The 22,892-nt window shown below is 38.8% G+C and overlaps 1 protein-coding gene across 2 annotated transcripts in view; it reads left to right on the top strand.

Moving 5' to 3' along the window:
* LOC124717030 (transcription elongation factor SPT6) overlaps window positions 1-22,892 on the top strand; it is a 157,651-nt gene that overhangs the window by 95,821 nt on the left and 38,938 nt on the right. For both annotated transcript variants that reach the window (XM_047243696.1, XM_047243689.1), the window contains 4 exons: window positions 12,234-12,410; window positions 12,568-12,783; window positions 13,406-13,618; window positions 22,301-22,438. In XM_047243696.1, coding sequence (XP_047099652.1) covers window positions 12,234-12,410; window positions 12,568-12,783; window positions 13,406-13,618; window positions 22,301-22,438 — 744 coding nt within the window. The remainder of the gene's footprint in view (window positions 1-12,233; window positions 12,411-12,567; window positions 12,784-13,405; window positions 13,619-22,300; window positions 22,439-22,892) is intronic.

Below are 22,892 nucleotides of genomic sequence, written 5' to 3'. Positions count from 1 at the left end.
CAACATTCTTAATTACCAAGTTAGTGTCATCAGCAAACAGAAGTATTTTAGAATCACCTGTAATACTAGAAGGCATATCATTTATATAAATAAGGAACAGGACAGGCCACAGCACTGATCCCTGGGGCACACCACACTTGACCATGCCCTACTGATACCCCACATCATAGCCATTCTCAACACTGTGGATAATGACCTTTTGGTGTTTATCATTAAAGTAAGAGGTGAACCAGTTGTGAGCTACTCCCGGTATTCCATAATGGTCCAACTTCTGAAGCAATATTTTGTGATCTGTGCAATCAAACACCTTAGTTAAATTGAAAAAGATGCCTAACGTTTGAAACCTTTTGTTTAATCTATCCAGTAACTCGCAGAGAAAAGAGAATATAGTATTTTCAGTTGTTAAACCACTTCTAAAACCAGACCGCACATTTGATAGCAAATTTTGCTAGATAAAGTGGTCAATTATCCTTACATACACAGCCTTTCCAATAACTGTAGCAAATGGCGATTGCATGGAAATAGGTCTAAAATTGTCTAGATTATCCCTTTCTCCCTGCACAACATTCAGATACCTGTTCAGTGCAGTGCCAAAATACGTCTACAGACTCAAATGGAATTCTGTTTTTTATGTACATGACCACTCCTCCACTCCGCGAAGAACTTCTTGAAAAACGCCAGCTAGTCTGTATCCTGGTTAAGGAAGCCTCTGAATTGTCAAGTTATTTAAGTAGTGCTCTGATATATCAATAATTTCAGAGCCAACATCTATAAGCAGTTCACTCATTTCATCTATAATATCTCTTACATGTTGATGAAATATGCTAATTCCTTTACTACTTCAATATCTGGCCTCCTTTGAAAGTGATTCCTTTGTTACAGGGACTTCCTTTAAGCAGGGATACCTATCAGCTGACTTCAATCTAAAACAGATGCATTTCTAACACCAACTACTACAGGAATTTTCCCATGAGTGATCCCACCACCACCTGTTACACTGTCACCTATAAGCTTTGCCAGCCCCCCCCTTCCCATACCTGTTGAGGTGCAGGCCATACCTAGTGAAACCCAATCGGTTGATAGACTCAACTGGCACCACTGCAGTGTGAGCCATGTCCTCCACCATTAGCGCCTCCTCCAGCCCCATGTTAACACCCCCAACAGCAGCATTAAGATGAGGCTGCTCATGATGCTGAAACTGTTGCACTTACATTTGTGCCACCAGTTTGAGTAGCTACCTTTACCAGATCACCATCTACATTATACTCCCCATCCCTATCAAGACTATTCCCAGCTCCACCTGCAATTACTACTTGATCTCTTTTGTAAAATTCCTTCATAACTCCCCTATGTTGTCAGCCACCTGAGCTAACCCTGCACTGGACTTCATGATGCTGGTGACCTGGTACTCACTCCCTAACACTTCCTGCTGCTGCTGCCCACGTCTCTGCCATGCGAACTACGTAGCAGCAGAACCTTCTTCTTTCTGTTAGAATTTGCAACTGCCTTAGGCTTCCTAATTGCTGAGGACTGCTGCATGTTTCCTACACCTACAGCTACAAGAGACTTCTCTCCACTAAACTCTGACAGTTGGCCAAATTGCCTTCTTACCAATTGCCAGTTCCCAGTCTCCATTGCCCTTCACCCCCCTCAATCTATCTAGTTCCTCCTTTGTTTTTTGTAACTGCGCAGATCTTACACTCCTGCTCCTCTATCAACTTATTTCTGCTGCAAATTCTGCATTTCAGGAGAGGATCTTGCTAGAATGCTCACTGGCTTCCCCACTGCACTCCCCCCCCCCCCTTCCAATGAAAATACTTTGAACAAATCTCACACTGTAACCCACTACTCACATACCTATGACATAGCCCACACTTCTCACTCATGGTAAAATGTTAACAGTTACTGAAAGAACTAAACATCTACATTCCCTAAGTTCAATTATAACAGTAGAATTATTTAAAGAACTAACAATAGTGATCTTGAAATTCGCTTTCTACTAAGAAACCAACTACTTTTATTAATGCTATTAAACCACAACTAATATCAATACCACAAGACCTTCACACAATTTCTTATCCAAAATAAAAGAAATCCAAGCAACACTGGAACATTCAACAAAATTAAATACAGTGAATGAAAGTTTTACTGAAATATTTCACTACAAACAATAAGAAACATCAGCTGAAAACTACTGTACTAAATTTAATAAATGACATCAATGCGAAAAGAACTCTCTAAAACACAGTGGGCAAAAGTTTATTAAACTGTTATTTCACCAGAAACAGCATGAGACTGTTGAAAACCACTAAATTTAATAACCGAATAACAGTGCACAAACAACTTTGTCAGAACTTAAGAACCACTACAGCTGCAATTGCACTCTGCAAAATGTAAACGCTGTGCTAATATTTGGCTGAACGATTGAAAACTACTAAATTTAATATTTAAATACAATGTGCAAACAACTTTGTCAGTAGGCCTACTTAGCTTTACAACTGCTACACCTGCAACTGCACTCCTCAAAATATAAGCATATAGTGTCTGTTAAGTCTAAATTTTTGCAGGGCCAAGTACATACACTAGTGACTTCCAGTAGACTGAATCAAAACAGTGGTAAATACAGTGCCGCTAAAACTGTTTTTAGCAGCCATAAAAGAAGCTGGTACATCCTTAAACTGGGAGAATAAAAGTATCATAATGGAACATAGTAATACAGCCTTTGTTTTTGGTCTTGACATTATACTGTACAAAGAAGGGCACAAATGTGTCTTATTTTCCAAAGTAGTGATGTACCATACAATGAACAGGTGGCAAAAGAAGTAGCTGACAAGATGATAGCAATGTTATTTGCTGATAATTTCATAGTGTGGGGGAATGAGGAGGGAATACAGAAGCAGTTACATCTTGGGAAGAAGTTGTGAAGAATATGGCCTAAAATTTACACATGAAATTTGAGCTGTTTATCAAAACTAGAAAAAAATTATAGCCCTCGAGTAAACATGAATTTAGACACTGAACAGCAAAAAACAGTGGAAAGCTGTAAGCACTTGAGGAGTGTTGTATAAGAAAATGTAAGAAATGGCAAAGAGATAAGTGAATGGGCAAGACAAGCTGATAGCTTTATGAGAAATTTGAGAGTATTGATATGGTACAAAGAAATCCCCAGAAAAATGGATGACACTCCTAACATATTATACACCAAGTCTGTTATACCTTGAAGAAAGCTAGATTATGAAGGAAAGTGGAAAAAATAACAAGTGACAAAGTGAAATGAAGATTTTAAAAAGTCAGATAGGTGTAACTAAAATGGAAAAAAAAGAGAGATGAAAGTGTTTGTCAGAGAACACCGGAGAAACCCTACCAGATAAAACTGAGGAAAGAAATTTAAAATGGTACGGGCATTTGAAGAGAATGGATGGACAAGGATGCTTGGGAAGATGGAGTGCAAGAAACCAAGAGCAAGGCTGAGGGACAAGTGTCTAAAAGGAGTGTAGAAAGTGGTCAGAAGAGAGGAGTAGACTTATCGAGAGCATTGACACAGAGCTGGTGGGATGACCGAAGAAGATTGAGAGGCTTGTGTTCCAAGCAGGCCCTGCCAGTGGTGGGAAACTGTATAGTCTGTCTGTAAACTCAAGAGCGAGCAGCGCTTTTGGTGGGGGAAGTGGCCTTTCCCGAAAGAACGCTGCCACCGGCCTACAGGGGCACCCAAAATCAGTTTCCCATTATCGGTCTAGCGGTGTAGATCGGCGTGCAGTGATACACATCGTTTCTGTTCGTGGGATCTTAGTTGCCAGTGTCAGTGAGTTAACGTTGTATACTTACTGATGTACTCCGATATCCGGAAGTGATGGATAATCGTCTAGCATTGCAAGAAAATGTGTAAAATACGAAGAAGTGAAGGTATTTGCGGAGTAACGAGCGTTCGATCGTCTCTAATGTTATTACAGCGTGTATTAAAGAGGCGGCCCAAAAAGACCTATTGGCTAATATTACCAGTCCCAATTAAAGGGCTGCAATCTATGCAAATGTCAGCCTCACCCAATAGGACACATAAGTAAGGAACGGAAAAAAAGCCGCATGGTTTACTGGAATCGCCACGAAGGAAAACTAATAGTTTAGGGAGGAAACCCATCGGTATAGACACCTTTGATGCGTATGGAACACTAAATCTGTACCTCGGTCACTATTCACCTGATTCTAAGACATATGGCTTAAAACATGTGTGCAATAGCTATTCGAAACACTGCTGAAATTTCCTTTGAAACATGTACACCGATTCTAGACTTCTAAGCAAAAAGCTTGACATTCGAGATGCGTTCACATATTCATTTTTATGTTTTGGTAAGAACTTTATTTGTTAATCTAAAGCAATGTTATCCTCTTCAAAATATTCCCGAATACATACTATACACTTATAGCAGTACTTTTTCCAGTTCCCGAAACACTTTAGGAGCTGTTTCTTCGGGATAGTTAATAGGTCTCTTAACTGTGCATTTTTAATCTCATCCATGCTTGTAAAATCGCTGTCCTTTAAGGCCCGCTTTGAAATGTTTATACCACTTGTCTGCCCTTGGTTTACTCATAACAGGCACCAAAAGCAATATTTACCATTTCTAAAAAATTCATACACTTTATTCTATTCTTATAACAAAATTTAATACAGATTCTCTAATTTATTTTTATACAAAACAAATAATCGTTGATACTACCAAAATACATGTAACCTTTCTGACAGCTGTCAACAGAGTAAATACCCAATATGAATAACATTGCACACATACTTTTGAGGCATGTTTACAAAAGCAGTGACAAAAAAGTGGTGCAAATCGGACTATTACAACACACAAAATTATAAATTTCTGCTTAATTTTTAAACACTCTTCGTGTTGCAAGAATTGTTAAGTTTCAATGCAGTCCTTCAAAGAAAACTTCTACTTTTTAGTAGAAACACAAAATGAGAACAAGCCTTAAATTCTACAGACTGATTGCATTATATTGGGGTTCGTTTTACGAATAGCAATAGAGGAACATACATTCACATGAACAGGCATTTGGTTCTATGTTTTAGTAGAATCCTGACTTCCGTTCTTATGTTAATAATATTTACTATATAATGTTGTGTTTCGGAAGAAGCTATAGTTTTTTTGTGTTTCTTATGCTCTTAATGCATTTGTCTAGAAATAAACACAGCCGAGACGTATCTGTACACGGCGTCGCCACAGATTTAAAGAGCGCGCCGCGGCAGGGCCGGTTCTACGTTGTGAAACAGCCTGTAGAAGCGCCTTGTGACGTAGCTGGGTTGGCAGAGTGGGGACTCGTTCGTTCGCTCTTCAGTTTACCGACAGACTATACAAGATGATTGTACTGTTCACATTTTATATAAAAAAAGATTGGAAAAACTGTGAAGGTGAAGTTGAAAGTACACCTGAAAATTTGTAATTATAATGAGATTAAGTTAGTGTAGAATCAAAACATTGGAAAGGAAATTATTGAAATTAACAGTGAAGTCATAAAGCCAGTCCATGCAATCTTGTGTACTCTCTTTGCCAGAAATATTCCAGCACAGGTCTTTTTTTCTGAATTTGCGATACTAAAAAGGAACAAATGTTATTTTTATGTTACCTGGTATACGTGTGTCATTGAAATGACCTTGGACATGTTTCCATGCAAATTTACTATGTGGTAGGACTGTGCTTAGCAACACACTGGGTTCTTGGCGAATTAGTTACGGTGGCACAGTGGATCTTGAGAGTAAGCAGAGAGTAAACATTAAGTTCTGTAGCAAGCTCGGGAAGACTCCTAGTGAAACATGGACAATGATTAAGCAAGTAAATGCCGGCAAGGCACTTTCAAGAAATCATGTTTTCGAGTGGCATGAAAGTTTTTGTGAAGGCAGAGATGCAGTGCAATACAATCCCAGAGCTGGTCGCCCATCTACAGCACAATCGATGCAAGTGTGAAGTGTTTAAGGCAGTTATTGCGAGAACGCTGTGATATAACTGTGAGGTTATCAAAAGAACATAACTTAAATCATCACGGGTGTCATAAGATTTTATGCAAAGATTAAGGGAAAAAGAAACTTAATGCAAAACTTGTCCCACACAAACACAACAGACAGGCAGAAAGAGGAAAGACAAAGAACATATGGTGAACTGCTGTATACAACCAGACATGATCCCACATTTCCGCCAAAGATTATTGCTGGGGATGAAAGTTGGTGCCACCAGTATGACTGTCGCACGAAGTGTCAAAGTGCCAAATGATAGAGTCCTGGATTCCCAGCCTCAAAAATGGTCAAACGACGACCTTTGAGAACAAAGACAATGTTGATTGCATTCTTTGATGCTAAAGGATTAGTTCACCATGAGTATGTTCCTCCAGATCAAACAGTGAACCAAATTCTTTACATCAGATTCTTGAAATGTTTGTGACTAGCAGTTTGATGTCACTGCCCTGATTTGTGGCATTCTCAGGACTGGTTCTTACTGCATGACAATGCAAGAATCTATACTGCTTTATCTGTTACCAAGTATATGGCCAAAACATTCTGTTATTGCCATCCCACATCCGCCGTATTCGCCTGTCCTCTCACCATGTGATTTTTTTTCTTGTTTCTGTGAGAGGAAAGGTGACTGAAGGGAAAGTTTCATCAGGATATGACAGACATCCAACTAACTGTACGAAGTGTGCTTACAAGCATCACAATTGAAAATTTTCTTGCTTGCTTTCAAGATCTTCAGAAACGTTGGCAACTGTGTATAGATAGCCAAGGGGACTACTTTGATAGAAGCTAAGATTGTAACTTGGTAAGTACAGTTTCCTATTTTTAAAAAAAAAAAAAACCTGTCCAGGAACTTCTCTGACAAAGGAAATATATGACATGAAGATGACAACTGAGTGTACACGGGTAGAGTCAAACAAAGGGTTGAGAAGAGCATTTACTAAAGTAAATGGAGTTTGCAGAATGAAACAAAAAGTTTATCGTCAGTGTTTATTACTTGTTTTGACTTACGGCGGTGAGGCATTAATAAATATAAAAACTGATGGTTGCTAGCAAACAGTGGAGATGTGCATGGTAGCAATTTTGTGAAGAGACAGGAAAACAAAGAAATGAATGGAGGAACATATTGGAGTGGTAGATGTAATTGTTAATGTAATGAAAATGAGGCGGGCAGAACATTTTGCCAGGCAAATGGATGCTACATGGAGCAATGAAGTTAAATGTTTGGGTGAGTCAAAGGATAAGAACAGACAAAGACAACAATCCTATGGAAAGTCAGACGATCTCATTAGAAAATGTGTTGGAGCAGTGTGTTTTTGTATAAATGAAGGCTGTAATACACAGGTGTGCGAATCTCATGGACAAAAGTAACTTTTGCATTTTGTGTCACTGCCAAGCAACATAGGTCAATGAAACTTAGACCATACATAGAAAGAACTGCTACAGAAGTTGACTGAAAGAAATATGCAATGAGATAAACATAAATGATGTTTTAATTCAAAGACAATAATTACAATGATGGCCCCCTGGACATCTAAAATAGGCGAGATATGGTTCGTAATAGGGTGTGTTATCACCATGTGCAGAAACGCTTACTCTGATCTTGCTCAGATGCTGGTCACAAGGTTGATGATGAGTTCTTATCATAGGGCATTCCCTTCCTGCACCAGTGTTGTTGACAACTGCTGGATGGCCATTTGTGCATGTGAACATGCTGCAATGTATCCCACCCCAATGCTTCCCACACATGGTTAAATCGGGGAGGGGGAAACAGGCAGGCAAGTCCATTCACAGAATATTCCCTTGCCCCAAGAGCTCACTCCACCAGTGCTGTTTCATGCAATAGCACATTGTCATCCATCAAAATGAAGTCAGGACTGATTGCAACTCTGGAAAGATGCACATGGAGATGGAGTAGTGTCACAATAACATTGGCCATTGAGTGCACCATTTCCAAAGATTTATAGTCCAGTACACCCATGCAACATTATGCTATCTACATCTACATGATTACTCTATTTTCAATAAAGTGCCTGGCAGAGGGTTTAGTGAACCACCTTGAAGCTGTCTCTCTACCATTCTACTCTCAAACGGCGTGCGGGAAAAACCAGCACTTAAATTTTTCTGTGCGAGCCCTGATTTCTCTTATTTTATCCTGATGATCATTTCTCCCTATGTAGTTGAGTGCCAACAGTATGTTTTCGCAATCGGAGGAGAAAACTGGTGATTGAAATTTCATGAGAAGATCCCATCGCAACAAAAAATGCCTTTGTTTTAATGATTGCCACTCCAATTCACGTATCATGTCTGTGGCACTATCTCCCCTATTTCACAATAAAACAAAACGAGCTGCCCTTCTTTGAACTTTTTTGATGTCATCAGTCAGTCCCATGTGGTGCAGATCCCACACAGCACAGCATTACTCCAGAACAGGACAGACAAGTGTGGTGTAAGCAGTCTCTTTAATAGACTTGTTGCATCTTTTAAGTGTTCTGTCAATGAATCACAGTTTTTGATTTGCTTTACCCACAACACTATCCATGTGATTGTTCCAATTTAGGTTATTTGTAATTGTAGTCTCTAAGTATTTAGTTGAATTTACAGCCTTCAGGTTTGTGTGACTTGAGGCATAATCGAGATTTAGTGGATTTCTTTTAATACTCATGTGAATAACTTCACACTTTTCTTTATTCAGGGTCAATTGTCACTTTTCACACTATACAAATATCTTATCTAAATCATTTTGCAATTTGTTTTGATCATTTGATGACTTTACAAGATGGTAAATGACAGCATCATCTGTAAACACTCTAAGATGGCTACTCAGATTGTCTCCTATGTCGTTAATAGAGATCAGGAATAACAGAGGGCCTGGGGAATGCCGGATATTACTTCTGTTTTACTCGGTGACTTTCCGTCTATTACTACAAACTGTGATCTTTCTCACAGGAAATCATGAATCCAAGTGCAACACTGAGGCGATATTCCATAGGCACACAGTGTGGTTAGAAGATGCCTGTGAGGAACAGTGTCAAAAGCCTTCTGGAAATCTAAAAATATGGAATCAATTTGACATCCCCTGTCGGTAGTACTCATTACTTCATGAGTATAAAGAGCTAGTGTGCTTCACAAGAACGATATTTTCTAAATCCGTGCTAATTACGTGTCAATAAATCTTTTTCTTCAAGGTACTTCATAATGTTAGAACACAGTATGTGTTCCAAAACCCTACTGCAAATCGATGTTTGTGATATGGGCTGTAATTCAGCGGATTTCTCATCCTTTCCTTTTTGGGTATTAGTGTGACTAGAGCAATTTTCCAGTCTTTAGGTATGGATCTGTCTGTGAACAAGTGGTTGTATATAATTGCTAAATGTGGAGCTATTGTATCAGCATACTCTGAAAGGAACCTGACTACCGGAAACCTTGCCTTTATTAAGTGATTTAAGCTGATTTGCTAAACTGAGGATATCTACTTCTATGTTTGTCATCTCGGCTGTTGTTCTTGATTGGAAATCAGGAATATTTACTTCATCTGCTTTTGTGGCACTGTAACCAGTGACCAGAATCTCTTTGGATTTTCTTCCAGATTCTGAGACAGAGTTTCGTTGCGGAAATTATTATAAGCATCTCACATTGAAGTACGTGCAATCTTTTGAACTTCTGCAAAACTTTGCCAATCTTGGGGATTTTGCTTTCTTTTAAATTTGGCATGCTTTTTTGTTGCTTCTGCAACAGCAATCTGACACCTGTTTTGTGTATCATGGGGGATCAGTACCATCACTTATTAATTTATGTGGTATATGTCTCTCAATTTCCATCGAATCTATCTCTTTGAAATCATTCCACATCTTTTCTACACTTACATGATCAGAACGGCAGGAGTGGAGACTGTCCCTTAAAAAGACGTTAAGAGCATTTTTACCACCTTTTTTAAATAGATGTACTTCGGGTTTCTTTTTGATGGTTGAGGGTGTTGTGGTATTCAGCCTAACAGTAACTGCCTTGTGGTCACTAATCCCTGTAACCATCATGATACTCCCTATTTGTCCCGGATTCTTTGTTGCTAAGAGGTCAAGTATGCATTCACATCCATTTATGCTTCGAGTGGGCTCATGTACGAACTGTTAAAAATATTTTTCTGAGAAAGCATTCAGTACAATTTCGGATGACGTTTTATGCCTGCCACTGGCTTTAAGTGCATAATTTTTCCAGCATAGCGAGGGTAGATTGAAGTCACCACTGACTATAATTGTATGAGTGAGGTAACTATTTGAAACGATACTCAAGTTTTCCTTGAACTGTTCAGCAATTGTATCTTCTGAGTTGAGGCGTTGGTAAAATGATCCAATTAATAGTTTAGTCCAATTGTCAAGTATAACCTCCACCCATACTATTTCGCAGGAACTATCTACTTCAATTTCGCTACAAGGTAAACTACTTCTGACAGCAATAAATACTCCTCCACCAACTGTATTTAATCTATCCCTTCTGAACACTGTTACTTCGTTTGAAAAAATTTCAGCTGAACTTATTTCTGGCCTTAGCCAGCTTTTCGTACATATAACTATTTGAGCTTCAGTGCTTTCTATAAGGGCTTGGAGCTCTGGTTCTCTCCCAATACAGCTACGACAATTTACAGCCACAATACCGATAGTTTCTACAACTACCTTACTGTGTTTTACCTGTGCCCTTTTAGATGTACACCCTTTCTGTGGTTTACTGAGACTCTCTAACCTAAAAAAACTGCCCAGTCCCTTCCACACAGCCCCCACTCCATGTGTAGTCACTTCCTGTGTGTAGTTGACTCCCGACCTATTAAGTGGAACCCAGAAACCCACCACCCAATGGCACAAGTCAAGGAATCTGCAGCCTACACAGTCACAGAACCACCATAGCCTCTGATTCAGACCCTCTACTTGGCTGTGCGCCAAAGAACCACAGTCGATACAAGGGTCGATAACCACAGTGGTACTGCATGCTATACTGTTATTAAAATAAAAGGTTGTGCCTAGTAATCATTCAAATGTGCAAGAAATTACAAAAATAAACTAGTAACTACACAGATAACTGAAAATAGGTTGCTCCTGTTTGACGCTCGTGAAAATATGTAACAAACAAACGGTGTACTCACCTTATTGGCAGCGGGAACTCGAGATGCGCTCTCACTGACAGTCCAACCCACAGCATAACACCTGGACCACCAAAACAATCATGTTCAACAATGTTCCCACCTCTTGCTGTATGAAGATACGTCCAGCATTGTTGAACATGATTGTTTTGGTGGTTCAGGTGTTAGAGTGAGGGAGGCATGTTACACAGATGTACTGACCTCAAAATCTTTGAACAGGATACGTTTACCGATCAACATTATAATGACACTGTACTCCTTCCCCAAGTGCATCTATCGAGGGGCCCACTTGGTCATTTTTATGTATGACCATGTACAACCATATCAAATGAGAGGAGCTGCAGGAAATGCACTGGCTTGCCTGTTCTTCGCATTTAAATCCATTATCCATGTGTGGGGTGCTTTGGGAAGACAAACTGCAGCATGTCCATGTGCATCAGTGACCATGCAGCAATTGTCAACCACATTGGTGGAGGAATGGAATGCCATATTCCAAGAACTCCTTACCGATCATGTGGCCAGCATGGGGGGACGTTGCAGAATGTGCACTGCAGTCCATAGTGGTCACATCCTCTATTAAGAGCAATGTCCTGGCATTTTTAATATCCAGGGGACCATCATGAATCACACTGACTTCAGTCTACTTATCGTCTTTTAAGAAAAATGTCATTTGTGTATGTCTCACCGCATATTTGTTTCAATTACCATCTTTACTATACTGTGGCTGTTCTCTGTATGTATGGTCCACATATCACTGAGCTGTGTTACTTGGCACTGACACGTCATGCAAAAGGTACTTTCATTCTTGAGTTTTTCTCACCTATGCACATAGAGAAATCTGCTGAAAGTCTTAGATCCATCAGTGGATGTCAAATTTTCGATGTGATTACGGAGTATAAATCTGACTCTGTGCTGCACTTAGCTTTGCTCAGTCGGAGCACATCTTTGCTTAAATTTTCTAAGGATGTGTGTTTTGTGGTCCAATATTAGGACTGCTTTTGAGATGTGAAGGAAAAGTTGGAATAAAAAGAATCCCATATTTTTTATGTATTCCATATTTGTGGACCTCAATATAAATTTGATTCTTTTCCATTATAGGACGAATTCAGCAAAAATGTCCAAGAGTGGAATTCACTTAGAGTAAATTGTGTGGAGCTGGCACTGAAATGCCTCCTGCTTCCAGATTTACGTAAAGAACTACGAACAAATCTTCTAATGGAAGCAAGAGAATCTGTTCTTAGAACATGTTGCCGCAAATTGTATAATTGGCTGAAGGTGAGAGTGAACAGATTTCCAGTGGAGTTATGTGTGTGTTACCTTCATTACTTAATCTCTATGTATTACCACCATATTAAAATATAATATAGGAATTATATCACAGTTATCTATTATCTCAACAGAATTAATTACCGACTTGTCTCTATTTCTCCAGGTTGCACCATATTCAGTGGAGTTCACAGATGAGGAAGAAGAAGAGTGGGACACCAGCAAAGGGTTAAGAGTTATGGCAGTAGCTTACGTTCCAGATTACAGTCAAGCATCTTTTGCTTGTATGGTTGGGCCGGATGGAGACTGCACTGACTATCTCAGATTACCCCATTTGCTGAGAAGGAAAAATTCATTTAGAGAAGAAGAAAAGTTGCAGAAGGTACATTGAATGTTTATCTCACTCACTCACTCACTCACTCACACACACACACACACACACACACACACACACACACACACACACACACACACACACTATAGTTTCATTTCGCTGGGTGTATGCTTTGTTTGTATTGATAATTATCTGTCTCACTAACAAAAAAGCTGCTAATTGAAGGTAGGGGTAGCAAAGGGGAGAGGAGAAGAAGAAGAAGAAGAAGAATAGGAAGCTGCCACTTATTCACTTCTACAATATGTTATTAAAAATGCAAGTGTTTGCTACTTAAGAACAAAGCTGTACAAGTTTTGCTATTATTTGTATATTCTACCAGAAGTTTCTAATAAGCATTTTGAACTCAGGACTCCAAATGTTAATATGGTTTGCCATGTTAATGGCTAAATATTCTTATAAAATAGTGTTATATAAACATTACTATGCAAGATTTACATTTGGAAGTAGCAATGTTCAAGTGGCCATCTGGCCGCACTTTCCACAAGCTTTTAAATCATGTCAGAATAATGTTGGTGTTTTGAAATCATATATAGTATCTAGTGGTTCTTTTTATTGTCATTCTCACTGTAAATGCTGTTTTGAAAATATTTTTTGATCCTTACCTCCACAGGAAGCAGACTTACTTGCTTTACGAAATTTTATCTACACCAAGAAGCCTCATGTGATATGTGTTGGAGGAGAGTCACGGGAAGCACTTATGGTGGCTGCTGATTTGAAGGAAATAGTCAATCAGCTAGTAGAAGATGTCCAGTTTCCAACAATAGCTGTGGAAATATGTGACAATGAATTGGCTAAAGTGTATGCCAATTCTATAAAAGGAGAGGTAACCAGTTTACAACAAATTTATTTCCCACTATGTATTTGTTATTAATAATAATGTCACATCAGACTGCAATCGAATCCAGGTGCAAAGCAGGATCATCAATGAAGTACAACACTTAGCACTGAAAGCACTTTTATTATGCTCACCATCACATAGACAGAACGAAACTGCCTTCTCATTGGAGAGTGCTGCTATTTATATCAACATTTAATATTCCAGAATCTGCAGCCATTATAAACATAAGACATTTTGAGAACCATCTAAAACTGATAAATGCAGGATAACGAATATTTACTGGTAATTGGACTTGAACTGGCAACATGTAGCATGCCAGCCAGCGACACTAACTGCTACTCCACCATGCCTGCAGCACAGCTCTTGACATTAGTCCCTCTTGTGGAGAAACAGGACCCACAGTTTCAGAAGTTCTCATTGGAGCCAACTACACCTTCCTAAAAGTAGATCTCATCAGCAGTCCTTTGTATGGTAGCACTGGAATAGCCTTTCCCTTGATACATCCTTGTCATTATGATCGGCATTGAAGGCATAAGTTTTGCTGTTATTGAGCAGCCTTTCGCTTTCCTTGAACAAGAAGCTCTGCACCTAAGGACTGTAATAGAGCTTCATACAGAGGACATATTCGATATTTATGTGCCTCTGTCTACTTGATGAAGTAACATTTTAGTAACATTTTCGATAGTCCCCCTTTCCGTAGAAGTTTGAAAATTCATACTGTGTCTCTTGGGCTGTATTTCACTGGCCAGAGCTCAGTAAATAGTGGTCTCGCTCATTCTACTGGGTGTCCAGAGACTGTACTAGAGCCAACTGTTTTGTTTCTCAATGATGATGATATGTTTCACATAGTCATACTAAGTAATGCCTGGTTGAAAGGGACAGTGTATTCATTGTTTTGACCTCATGACCATGGGCCAGAAAGAATTGTGTGAAGCTTTTATGTTTTTCTTCATTGTGTTACATATGAATGCCACAGTGGGCAATATTGTATCCCAATCTCTCAATTAGACATCAACGTGCATGAAGAGTATGTCTGCCAGATTCTTGTTAAAGCATTCTGTGGATAGTAGGCAGTTGTCATTCTGTGGGTGATTTTTGCAACATGAAATTACCCCTGATACCAGTCTCGACTGGAAAACTTTTCTGCCATAAGAAATCATTAAACAGGGTGTTCATGCTTCAAAATTATGTCTTCTACAAGAAACCTTGCAATTCCCAATGCCCCTGCAGTTGACACAGTTTTGGTGTCAGCATAGTGGATGAAGTACTCAGTGGAGACTACTGTCCATTGATTCCCATTTGTTGGCTTCAGGAACATCCCCAAGAGATTGATTCCAATCCGGTGGAATAGTGCTGCTACAACCAGAATTGGTATGAGCTGCTCTGTTGTAATTGCGACTCACTCCCATTACTGACAATCCTTACATTGGCTCATATAGTGTCCCATTACAGTAGAACAGTGGCAAGTGATATCTACCTCTGATTCTTTCTATAGTTTTCACAAATCCCAGGGAACCAGATGTAGGTGTGTCATGGAAAACTTCAGGATAGCTTGCTGTAGATGAACTGGCCTGATGAAAAACTGTTCCAGCCTCATTGGATCATAGTTCCTATGAAATGTTCCATTTCTTAAGTGGAATTCACCTTTAGTGGGTTCCTCCTCCTTCAGAGGTACTGACATTTTCAGCAGTAATGGATCTTCCATCTGTTCAGAAGCAATGTCATTTAATGCAACAGTGATGGAGATCACATCTTCGTTACTATATTCTACTGAAAGATTCCTTAAAGGGCAGTCTGCATCCTTGTGTTTGGTTCCACTTTTGTATACCACTCTGATGTATACCTGAAGCCACAGTGCTCATTTCACCAGCCAACCCGATGGATCCTTTAGGAAGGTCAGTTGTTAATGAGAATTATGATCCTCCACAAAGGTGGATGTGTTGTCAAATAAACACCTTAGACAGCATAGGTGGTGTTCAGATGTTTTTGAAAAAATAAGTGTCATCCAAATAGCTGAGACACACAGTCCATTTATGATATCAAGGCAGGTTGTCCGTCATAAGCTCAAACGTGGGTGGAACATCACGTAATTAAAACAGGATAACTTTGAACTTGTTGAGACTGTCAGTGTTAAGAAAACAGTCTTTCCCCAGTTAGAATCCTCAACCTCAGTTTGCCAGTAGCTTGTATGTATAAGTCCATTCTCATGCAAAAGATTTTCTTGACATGCTCAGTTATCTTCATACATATGGGATCAACATTCATGGCTGCTATCTGTTGTGTACTCAATCTTCTGACATTTCTGGCTGTCCTGAAATGCTGTGGCCTTCTCTTTCTACCTGACATGAGAGAGAGGTGAGGTCATAATGGTATTCCACAACTGCCATAGGGACCACATTTGGCAATCAGATTCTTCTTCTGTTGCACCACTTCATTAATTCCTCTGCTGTTATGACTTCTTTTATGAGAGGAGTTTCATTCCTGTCTTCTGTAACTCCTTTTCTCAAATGTGAGATTTTGTTGGTTTCTGTCATATTTGGATTCACAGTGTGGCGTAGGGTCAAAACGTTTTGTATTCCAGACTGTGTTGTTTCCCTGTGACATTGGGCCCTGTTCTTCAGGAGTGGACTTGCTGCTGATTGTTACCAAATGTTGTCTTCATTTCAATCTGGAATTTGTCCCAGATATCAAGCTTCTCTTCGTTGCTCTTGAACGACTGCTGGGCTGTGCTATCCAAGTAAAAGCACACATTTGCCAAACCCATCATGTTACTCCACATTTTGTATGTGGCAACTCAATTTAATACTTTCAACCATTTTATTGGTTCGTGATCAATGACTCTAGCAAAATATGATTGATGTGTGGTGAACAGCTAACTAACTGCTGTTTTGGAATCCATTACTCTTCTGAATATGAGGACCTCAGGAAGAGTGTACTGCTTGCATTCTGGTTCCTGACCATGTAGACAACAGTTTTTACATTGCCTAATTGGAGCCACGATGATACAGATGTTCTGGAGTACCCAGCGTTCTACTATGGCTGTTGACAAAATATCGACATATTGATATTTTGTCTAAAAAGTAGCGTTATATGTCGGCAATACTTTTTTCACTTGTATATCACTATCGAATTGGCAATATCAAATGCCGATATTTTTATTTTATATTATATTTTGTCACAGTTTTTGATAAATATTTGAAATCGTTCTTTTAAAATTGTAGTAGAACATAATTTTAATTTCACTGTGTGGAGTCTTACTAGTCTATGAGCTTTCATTATGTCCAGTCTTTCTCTTTGACTGTATTACGTGAGTATAGGTGGCAGAAAGAATAAGTCCGATTGCACAGGGAGGGGGGAGTGATGGAATGGTTTCTGATGTGAAGAAATAGCACACCACTTGCATTAAAAAACAATTTTAATGCAACTAGTGGACACAGGCGAAATACCCTCAGACTTCAAGAAGACTGTAATAATTGCAATTCCAGCAGATACTGACTGGTGTGAAAATTATCAGTTTAATAAGTCACAGTTGCAAAATACTAACACAAAATCTTCATAGAAGAAACTGGTAGAAACCGACCTCTGGGAAGATCAGCTTCTATTCGGGAGAAATGTAGGAACATGCAAGGCAGTATTTGACCCTACAATTTCTCATAGAAGATAGGTTAACAGGGTGTATATACCCCAGGAAAAACACAGGAATTTTTCATTGTACTATTTTTCAGTTAAATTTTTGTAATTTTGACTGGTAAGAATACTGTAACAAAGAATTTTACCGTACTCCATACTGCAGAATAGTACTGCAGCAATAAAACATTAACAAGAGAAAGAACCAAAATAACTTGAATTGTGAAGGAAATGTGCCATTTACAACAACAAAACCCAGTGCACACACAAGCAAAATTTGTCAAAGGCTTTAGGACAAAAACTATGGAATACTTCGCAACAACAAACTGCTTCCGATGAGTATGATGTCACAATTGTTTACATATAGGTTCACTTGAGCAATTGCCAATGTGCATGCGATGAGCAGTACCTTCATTCTCTTCTGGCTAGTTGATGTATGGCAGTTAGCTGTATCAGCAGTAGCAACAAACAGCCAGATGCTACCCAGGAATTTTTTGGCTCACACAAGCTGCCAGATTCATGCATGCGCAGAGCAGTTTGAGTTGTAGTGGGGAGAGGTATAGTCTCCATGTTACCCGTGGTTACATTTAGTGATTTTGTTGTTTCCACTTCGTTTTCAGCTCTCGCATCAAATGAAAACAAACGGATTTCTGTGGCCAGCTATCAAGTGAATTAAACTATGTTCATATAATTATGGAAGGCTAAAATGTATTTTTTTTTTCAGTTTTCTGATTTTATTTTATTTCCACATTTTTGGCAGTCAAGCATTAATTGCCTTGGAGAACAATGAAGTTATTTTTGTCGGTTTGCTAAAGAAGTTTGGCTTTCATTAATCTTTTCCACGGAGACAATCATTTTATTTGAAATGAAGTGTTTCATTCCACACTACTGGCTAGTGTCAACCTTTCGTTGAATTTGAAGTGCACGTTTTCACCTTCTGGCACATATGACATTATGCCATAATAAAGAACCGAACATGAGATAATACAGTACCGGTATTCCAAGAAAATTTGCATCCTGAAAACCACACTGAAAAGCTTCATATTAGGTTGGGGCCTACTTCACTGTGAATCTGGACGTACAAATGCCACTTTCAGCCGAATTATGCATTTTAGTATGGTTTACGATATCCTGTTTATTTTATGACGCAATGTAAGATCTCTTAAGGCTATATACATACTGACATTTAGGCTTCCTACATAATTGTAGCTACATGTGCACAATAATGCCCATTTTATGGTGTGCGCTGGCAATTCCTGAAATGAGCTTATTTCTAACAGGTCGTGGGAAAATATTGCGAATTGTGGTGTGGCAAGCGTTACTTTCAAAGTAAATTCCCTTTTACACAAGGTGAATTATGTTACATTTGAGAATGTGCGGTGAATTTCTTAAATCACAGAGCATTTGACTCTCATTTAAAACTTAACACTTTGAGGACCAGCCACTTAGAAGAGTTATGAGCCCAGAAGACTAGACATGTATGTCATTATTTCAAATAATGCAAAAAAAGACCAATATTATATATGAAAGCTTAGCTTTTCATATAGCTTAAGTGTGGTGGAACTTGAATATATACATTTGTAATATGAAAATATACAGCATACTAGTTGCTGCACATCAAAGATCTTTCCAAAACATGTTCTTTTTTTTCCCTGACTTTCATTACCTGAAGTACTGGAAAGTTCTACACTGGTATATAAAAGCTTAACCATTCAAAGGATTGATAAATACAGTTCCAAGGGAAAGCATACTGTCATTTAACATGTAAAAAGTGTATTTTCACATTGGCAGTATTTGTAGAATTAGAGAAAGCCACTGACGATGTTGACTGGATTACTCTCTTTCACATTCTAAAGGTGTTGCAGAGAGCGAAATTTGTGCAAAAACCAGATGGCAGTTATATGAGTCGAGGGGCATGAGAGGGAAGCAGTGCTTGAGAAGGGAGTATGACAGGGTTGTAGCCTATCCCTGATGTTATTCAGTCTGTATATTGAGCAAAATTAGAGTAGAAATTAAAGTCCAGGGAGAATAAAAACTGTAAAAATTCCCAATGGCATTGTAATTCTATCAAGAGACAGCAAAGGACTTGGAAGAACAGTTAAACGGAATGGAAAGTATCTTGAAAGGAGGATATAAGGTGAACATCAAAAGCAAAATGAAGATAATGAAATGTAGTTGAATTAAATCAGGTGATGCTGCGGGGGTTAGATTAGGTAATGAGACACTCAAAGTGGTAGATAAGTTTTGCTGTTTGGGCTGCAAAGTAGAGAGGATATAAAATGTAGACTGCTAATGGGAAGAAAAGCATTTCGGATGAAGAGAAATTTGTTAACATTGAGTGTAGACTTAAGTGTCAGGAAGTATCTTCTTAAAGTATTTGTATGGAGCATAATCATATATGAAAGTGAAACATGGATGATAAACAGTTTAGACAAGAAGAGAATAGAAACTTTTGAAATGTGATGCTACAGAAGAATGCTGAAGATTAGGTGAGTGGATCACGTAAGTAATGAAGTGGTACTGAATAGAATTATGGAGAAGCGAAATTTGTGGCACAGCCTGACTAGAAGAAGGGATCAGTTGATAGGAAACATTCTGACGCATGAAGGGATCACCAATTTTGTACTGGTGGCAAAGGGGGGGGGGGGGGGGGGGCGGTGAATCATAGAGGGAGAGGCCGGTATTACACTATCAAATTTCTTTGTCAAAGATATTTGATGGTGTAATAGGAACTCTGTCAAATGTCGTCCAATATTTGATCAAATCTAGGGCCTCGCTGTAGATTTGATCAAAGAAATCGCTTGTCTTCTGTTCGCTGCAATGTGACATGCTACCACATGGAGCGCTAGCATCGCTGCGGCGTTCTGTCGTCTGTAGTGTTTTTATAAACATTGCCAGTAAATACAATTGATGTGTGCTGACAACTACAAAATTAATAGAGATGTATGAAGCTGATGAGGCGCTTTACAAAGTTAGGCACCTTGAATACATAAATAGATTAAGAAGATTGGAGACATAACCTAACCTAACCTAACCCAACCCTCTCCTGTAGCAAGGAATCGGAGTGTTACAGTGATCCTGTCTTCTGAAGATGTAGCAGTTCTTAAGTGAATATTGTGCTTTGTGATATGAGGATACACTTCACTGAGCACATACAGAAATGTATGCTCATCCATTCTTAAGTAATTGATGTACGACTTGACGTCTTCCACTGTAAGCTCACGTAACAAGTTTTGTTGAATGCTTTTATCGTGTCATTGTAAAACCCACGGCTTCCCCTAGATTAGATTAGTTTTTCGTTCCATAGATCCGTGCTGAGGAGATCCTCATGGATGTGGAGCATGTCTATTTTTTTTAAGCTGAAATAACAATACTAATAGTATGAATAAATACAATACATCATTTGTTACTATTAAAAATTTCGTCAATGGAGTAGGAGTTGGCCACTAGTAAGTCTTTCAGGCTCCTTTTAAACTGATCTTTATTTGTAACTAAATTTTTTATGTTTGCTGGCAAACTATTGAAGATGAGTGTTCCTGAGTAGTGGACCCCTTTTTGAACTTAAGTAAGTGCTTTTTAAGTCCTTGTGCAGATCATTTTTGTTCTGGTATTGTATGTATGAACTGAGTTGTTTGTTGGAAAAAGAGATATATTATTTAGGACAAATTTCATTAAGGAGTAAATATACTGAGAGGAAGTAGTTAGTATCCCAGTTCTTTGAAGAGGGTTCTGCAGGACGTCCATGTTTTTACTCCACAAATAATACGTATTACATGCTTTTGGACTCTGAAAACTTTTGTTTGACTTCAAGAGTTACCCCAAAATATTATACCATATGACATTATGGAATGACAGTAGGAAAAGTATGCAAGCTTTTTCATTTTTATGTTGCCTATGTCTGCTAACACCCGAATTGCAAATACAGATTTGTTAAGGCGTTTCTGCAGTTGTGTGGTGTGCTCCTCCCAACTGAATCTATTATCAAGTTGTAATCCCAAGAATTTAAGACTGTCAACCTCGTATGTATGGTTCCTTTTTTTCCCCCATTTCTTTTCCGCATACGCACACAATGCAATTGCGGTACGTGCAACTGCTGCGGTTAATAACAAGGTGTTGTCAGCCATCGTGAACTTTGACGAAAACTTTGATGACAGTGTAATACCCCTTCTAGCGCTACATCAAAGATCTTTGTCAAATATATTTGACGGAATATTTGATCAAATCTTTGACAAAGAAATTGTATAGTGTAATACAGGCCAGACCAAAAGATGAATACAGTATGCAGTATGCAGATTCAGAAGGACGTATGTTGCAGTAGTGACTCCAGAGATGAAGAGGGTTGCACAAGATAGAGTAGCATGGAGAGCTGCATCAAACCAGTCTTTGGACTGAAGACCAGAACAAAAACATGACAATGTATCAGATTCCCGATATTTTTAAAAATATCAAGTCCTAGTCTCTACCAAACCAAGTCGCATCATAGCCACAATTAAGTCCAAATCCAAAAGCAGGATTCTCAGTGAAGCACAACATTCAGCTCTGAAAGCTATGGAAACCAGTGTACAGACAAAAAAGAACAGAACTAAACTACCTCCTGGATGGAGGATGCTGTTATTTATACAGACATTGAATATTTCAGTAAATGCATACATTACAAACGTAAGTAATTTTGTGAACCATCTAGAAATGATAAATACTGATTAACAAATATTGTTCTGGTGATTGGATTTGAACTGACAAACTGTAGCATTCCAGCTAGTGGGGCTAACTGCTACTCACGACGCATCCAACATTGCTTGCAATATTTCCAACCAATGTACAAACATATAAAGAGGCAGTCAGTTTTTTTACCTGGCCCACGCCTTCAACTTAGCCTTTTCGTTACGTGCTTACCAATTTTCAGTTACGCACTGATGCATTTATGTCACCTCTGCTGTATATAAATTTTGTTTATACTGTTCTTAGTTGTCTGTAAATTTATAATCACTGATGAAAAGTATCATAAACTTTTGAGTTAATTTTATTTTCATTTTTTGGCAGAATGACTTCCGTGATTATCCTCATCTGCTACGACAAGCTATATCAATTGCTAGAAGAATGCAAGATCCACTTATTGAGTTCTCTCAGCTTTGTACATCTGATGAAGAAATCTTGTGCCTTAGATACCATCCTTTGCAGGTAAGTTGCATGGGTATATAATAGTAATGCATTGGTGAGAATTGTGAATTATTCTCCATCATTTTCTGTTATCATCCTATTTGTGTGGATGTGGGTGTGTGCGTGCACGTGTTTGTGTGTAGACATGTACGCACACACACTCGGGCGGGTGTAACATTTTTGCAGTGTTCAGTGAACGGATTCTGGTAACAAATCTATTTGCTTTCTTTATGTTTCTATAAAAATAGCCACTTCCTCTGTATTGTAAATGCGCGCACGCGCGCACACACACACACACACACACACACACACACACACACACACACACACACACACTGATGCACACATGTGCGTGCACGCGTGCACACTGTTGTCTTCTAACAACATTCACTGGAAGATTGGATGAAGTGCTTGTTGAGGAAACCTGATTAGATGTGGAATGGGGAGAGTGAAGAATAGGGCAAATTGGACTTGG

Source organism: Schistocerca piceifrons, chromosome 1, assembly GCF_021461385.2.
Source record: "Schistocerca piceifrons isolate TAMUIC-IGC-003096 chromosome 1, iqSchPice1.1, whole genome shotgun sequence".
NCBI lineage: Eukaryota > Metazoa > Arthropoda > Insecta > Orthoptera > Acrididae > Schistocerca > Schistocerca piceifrons.
This window is presented reverse-complemented; position numbering and strand designations above follow the sequence as displayed.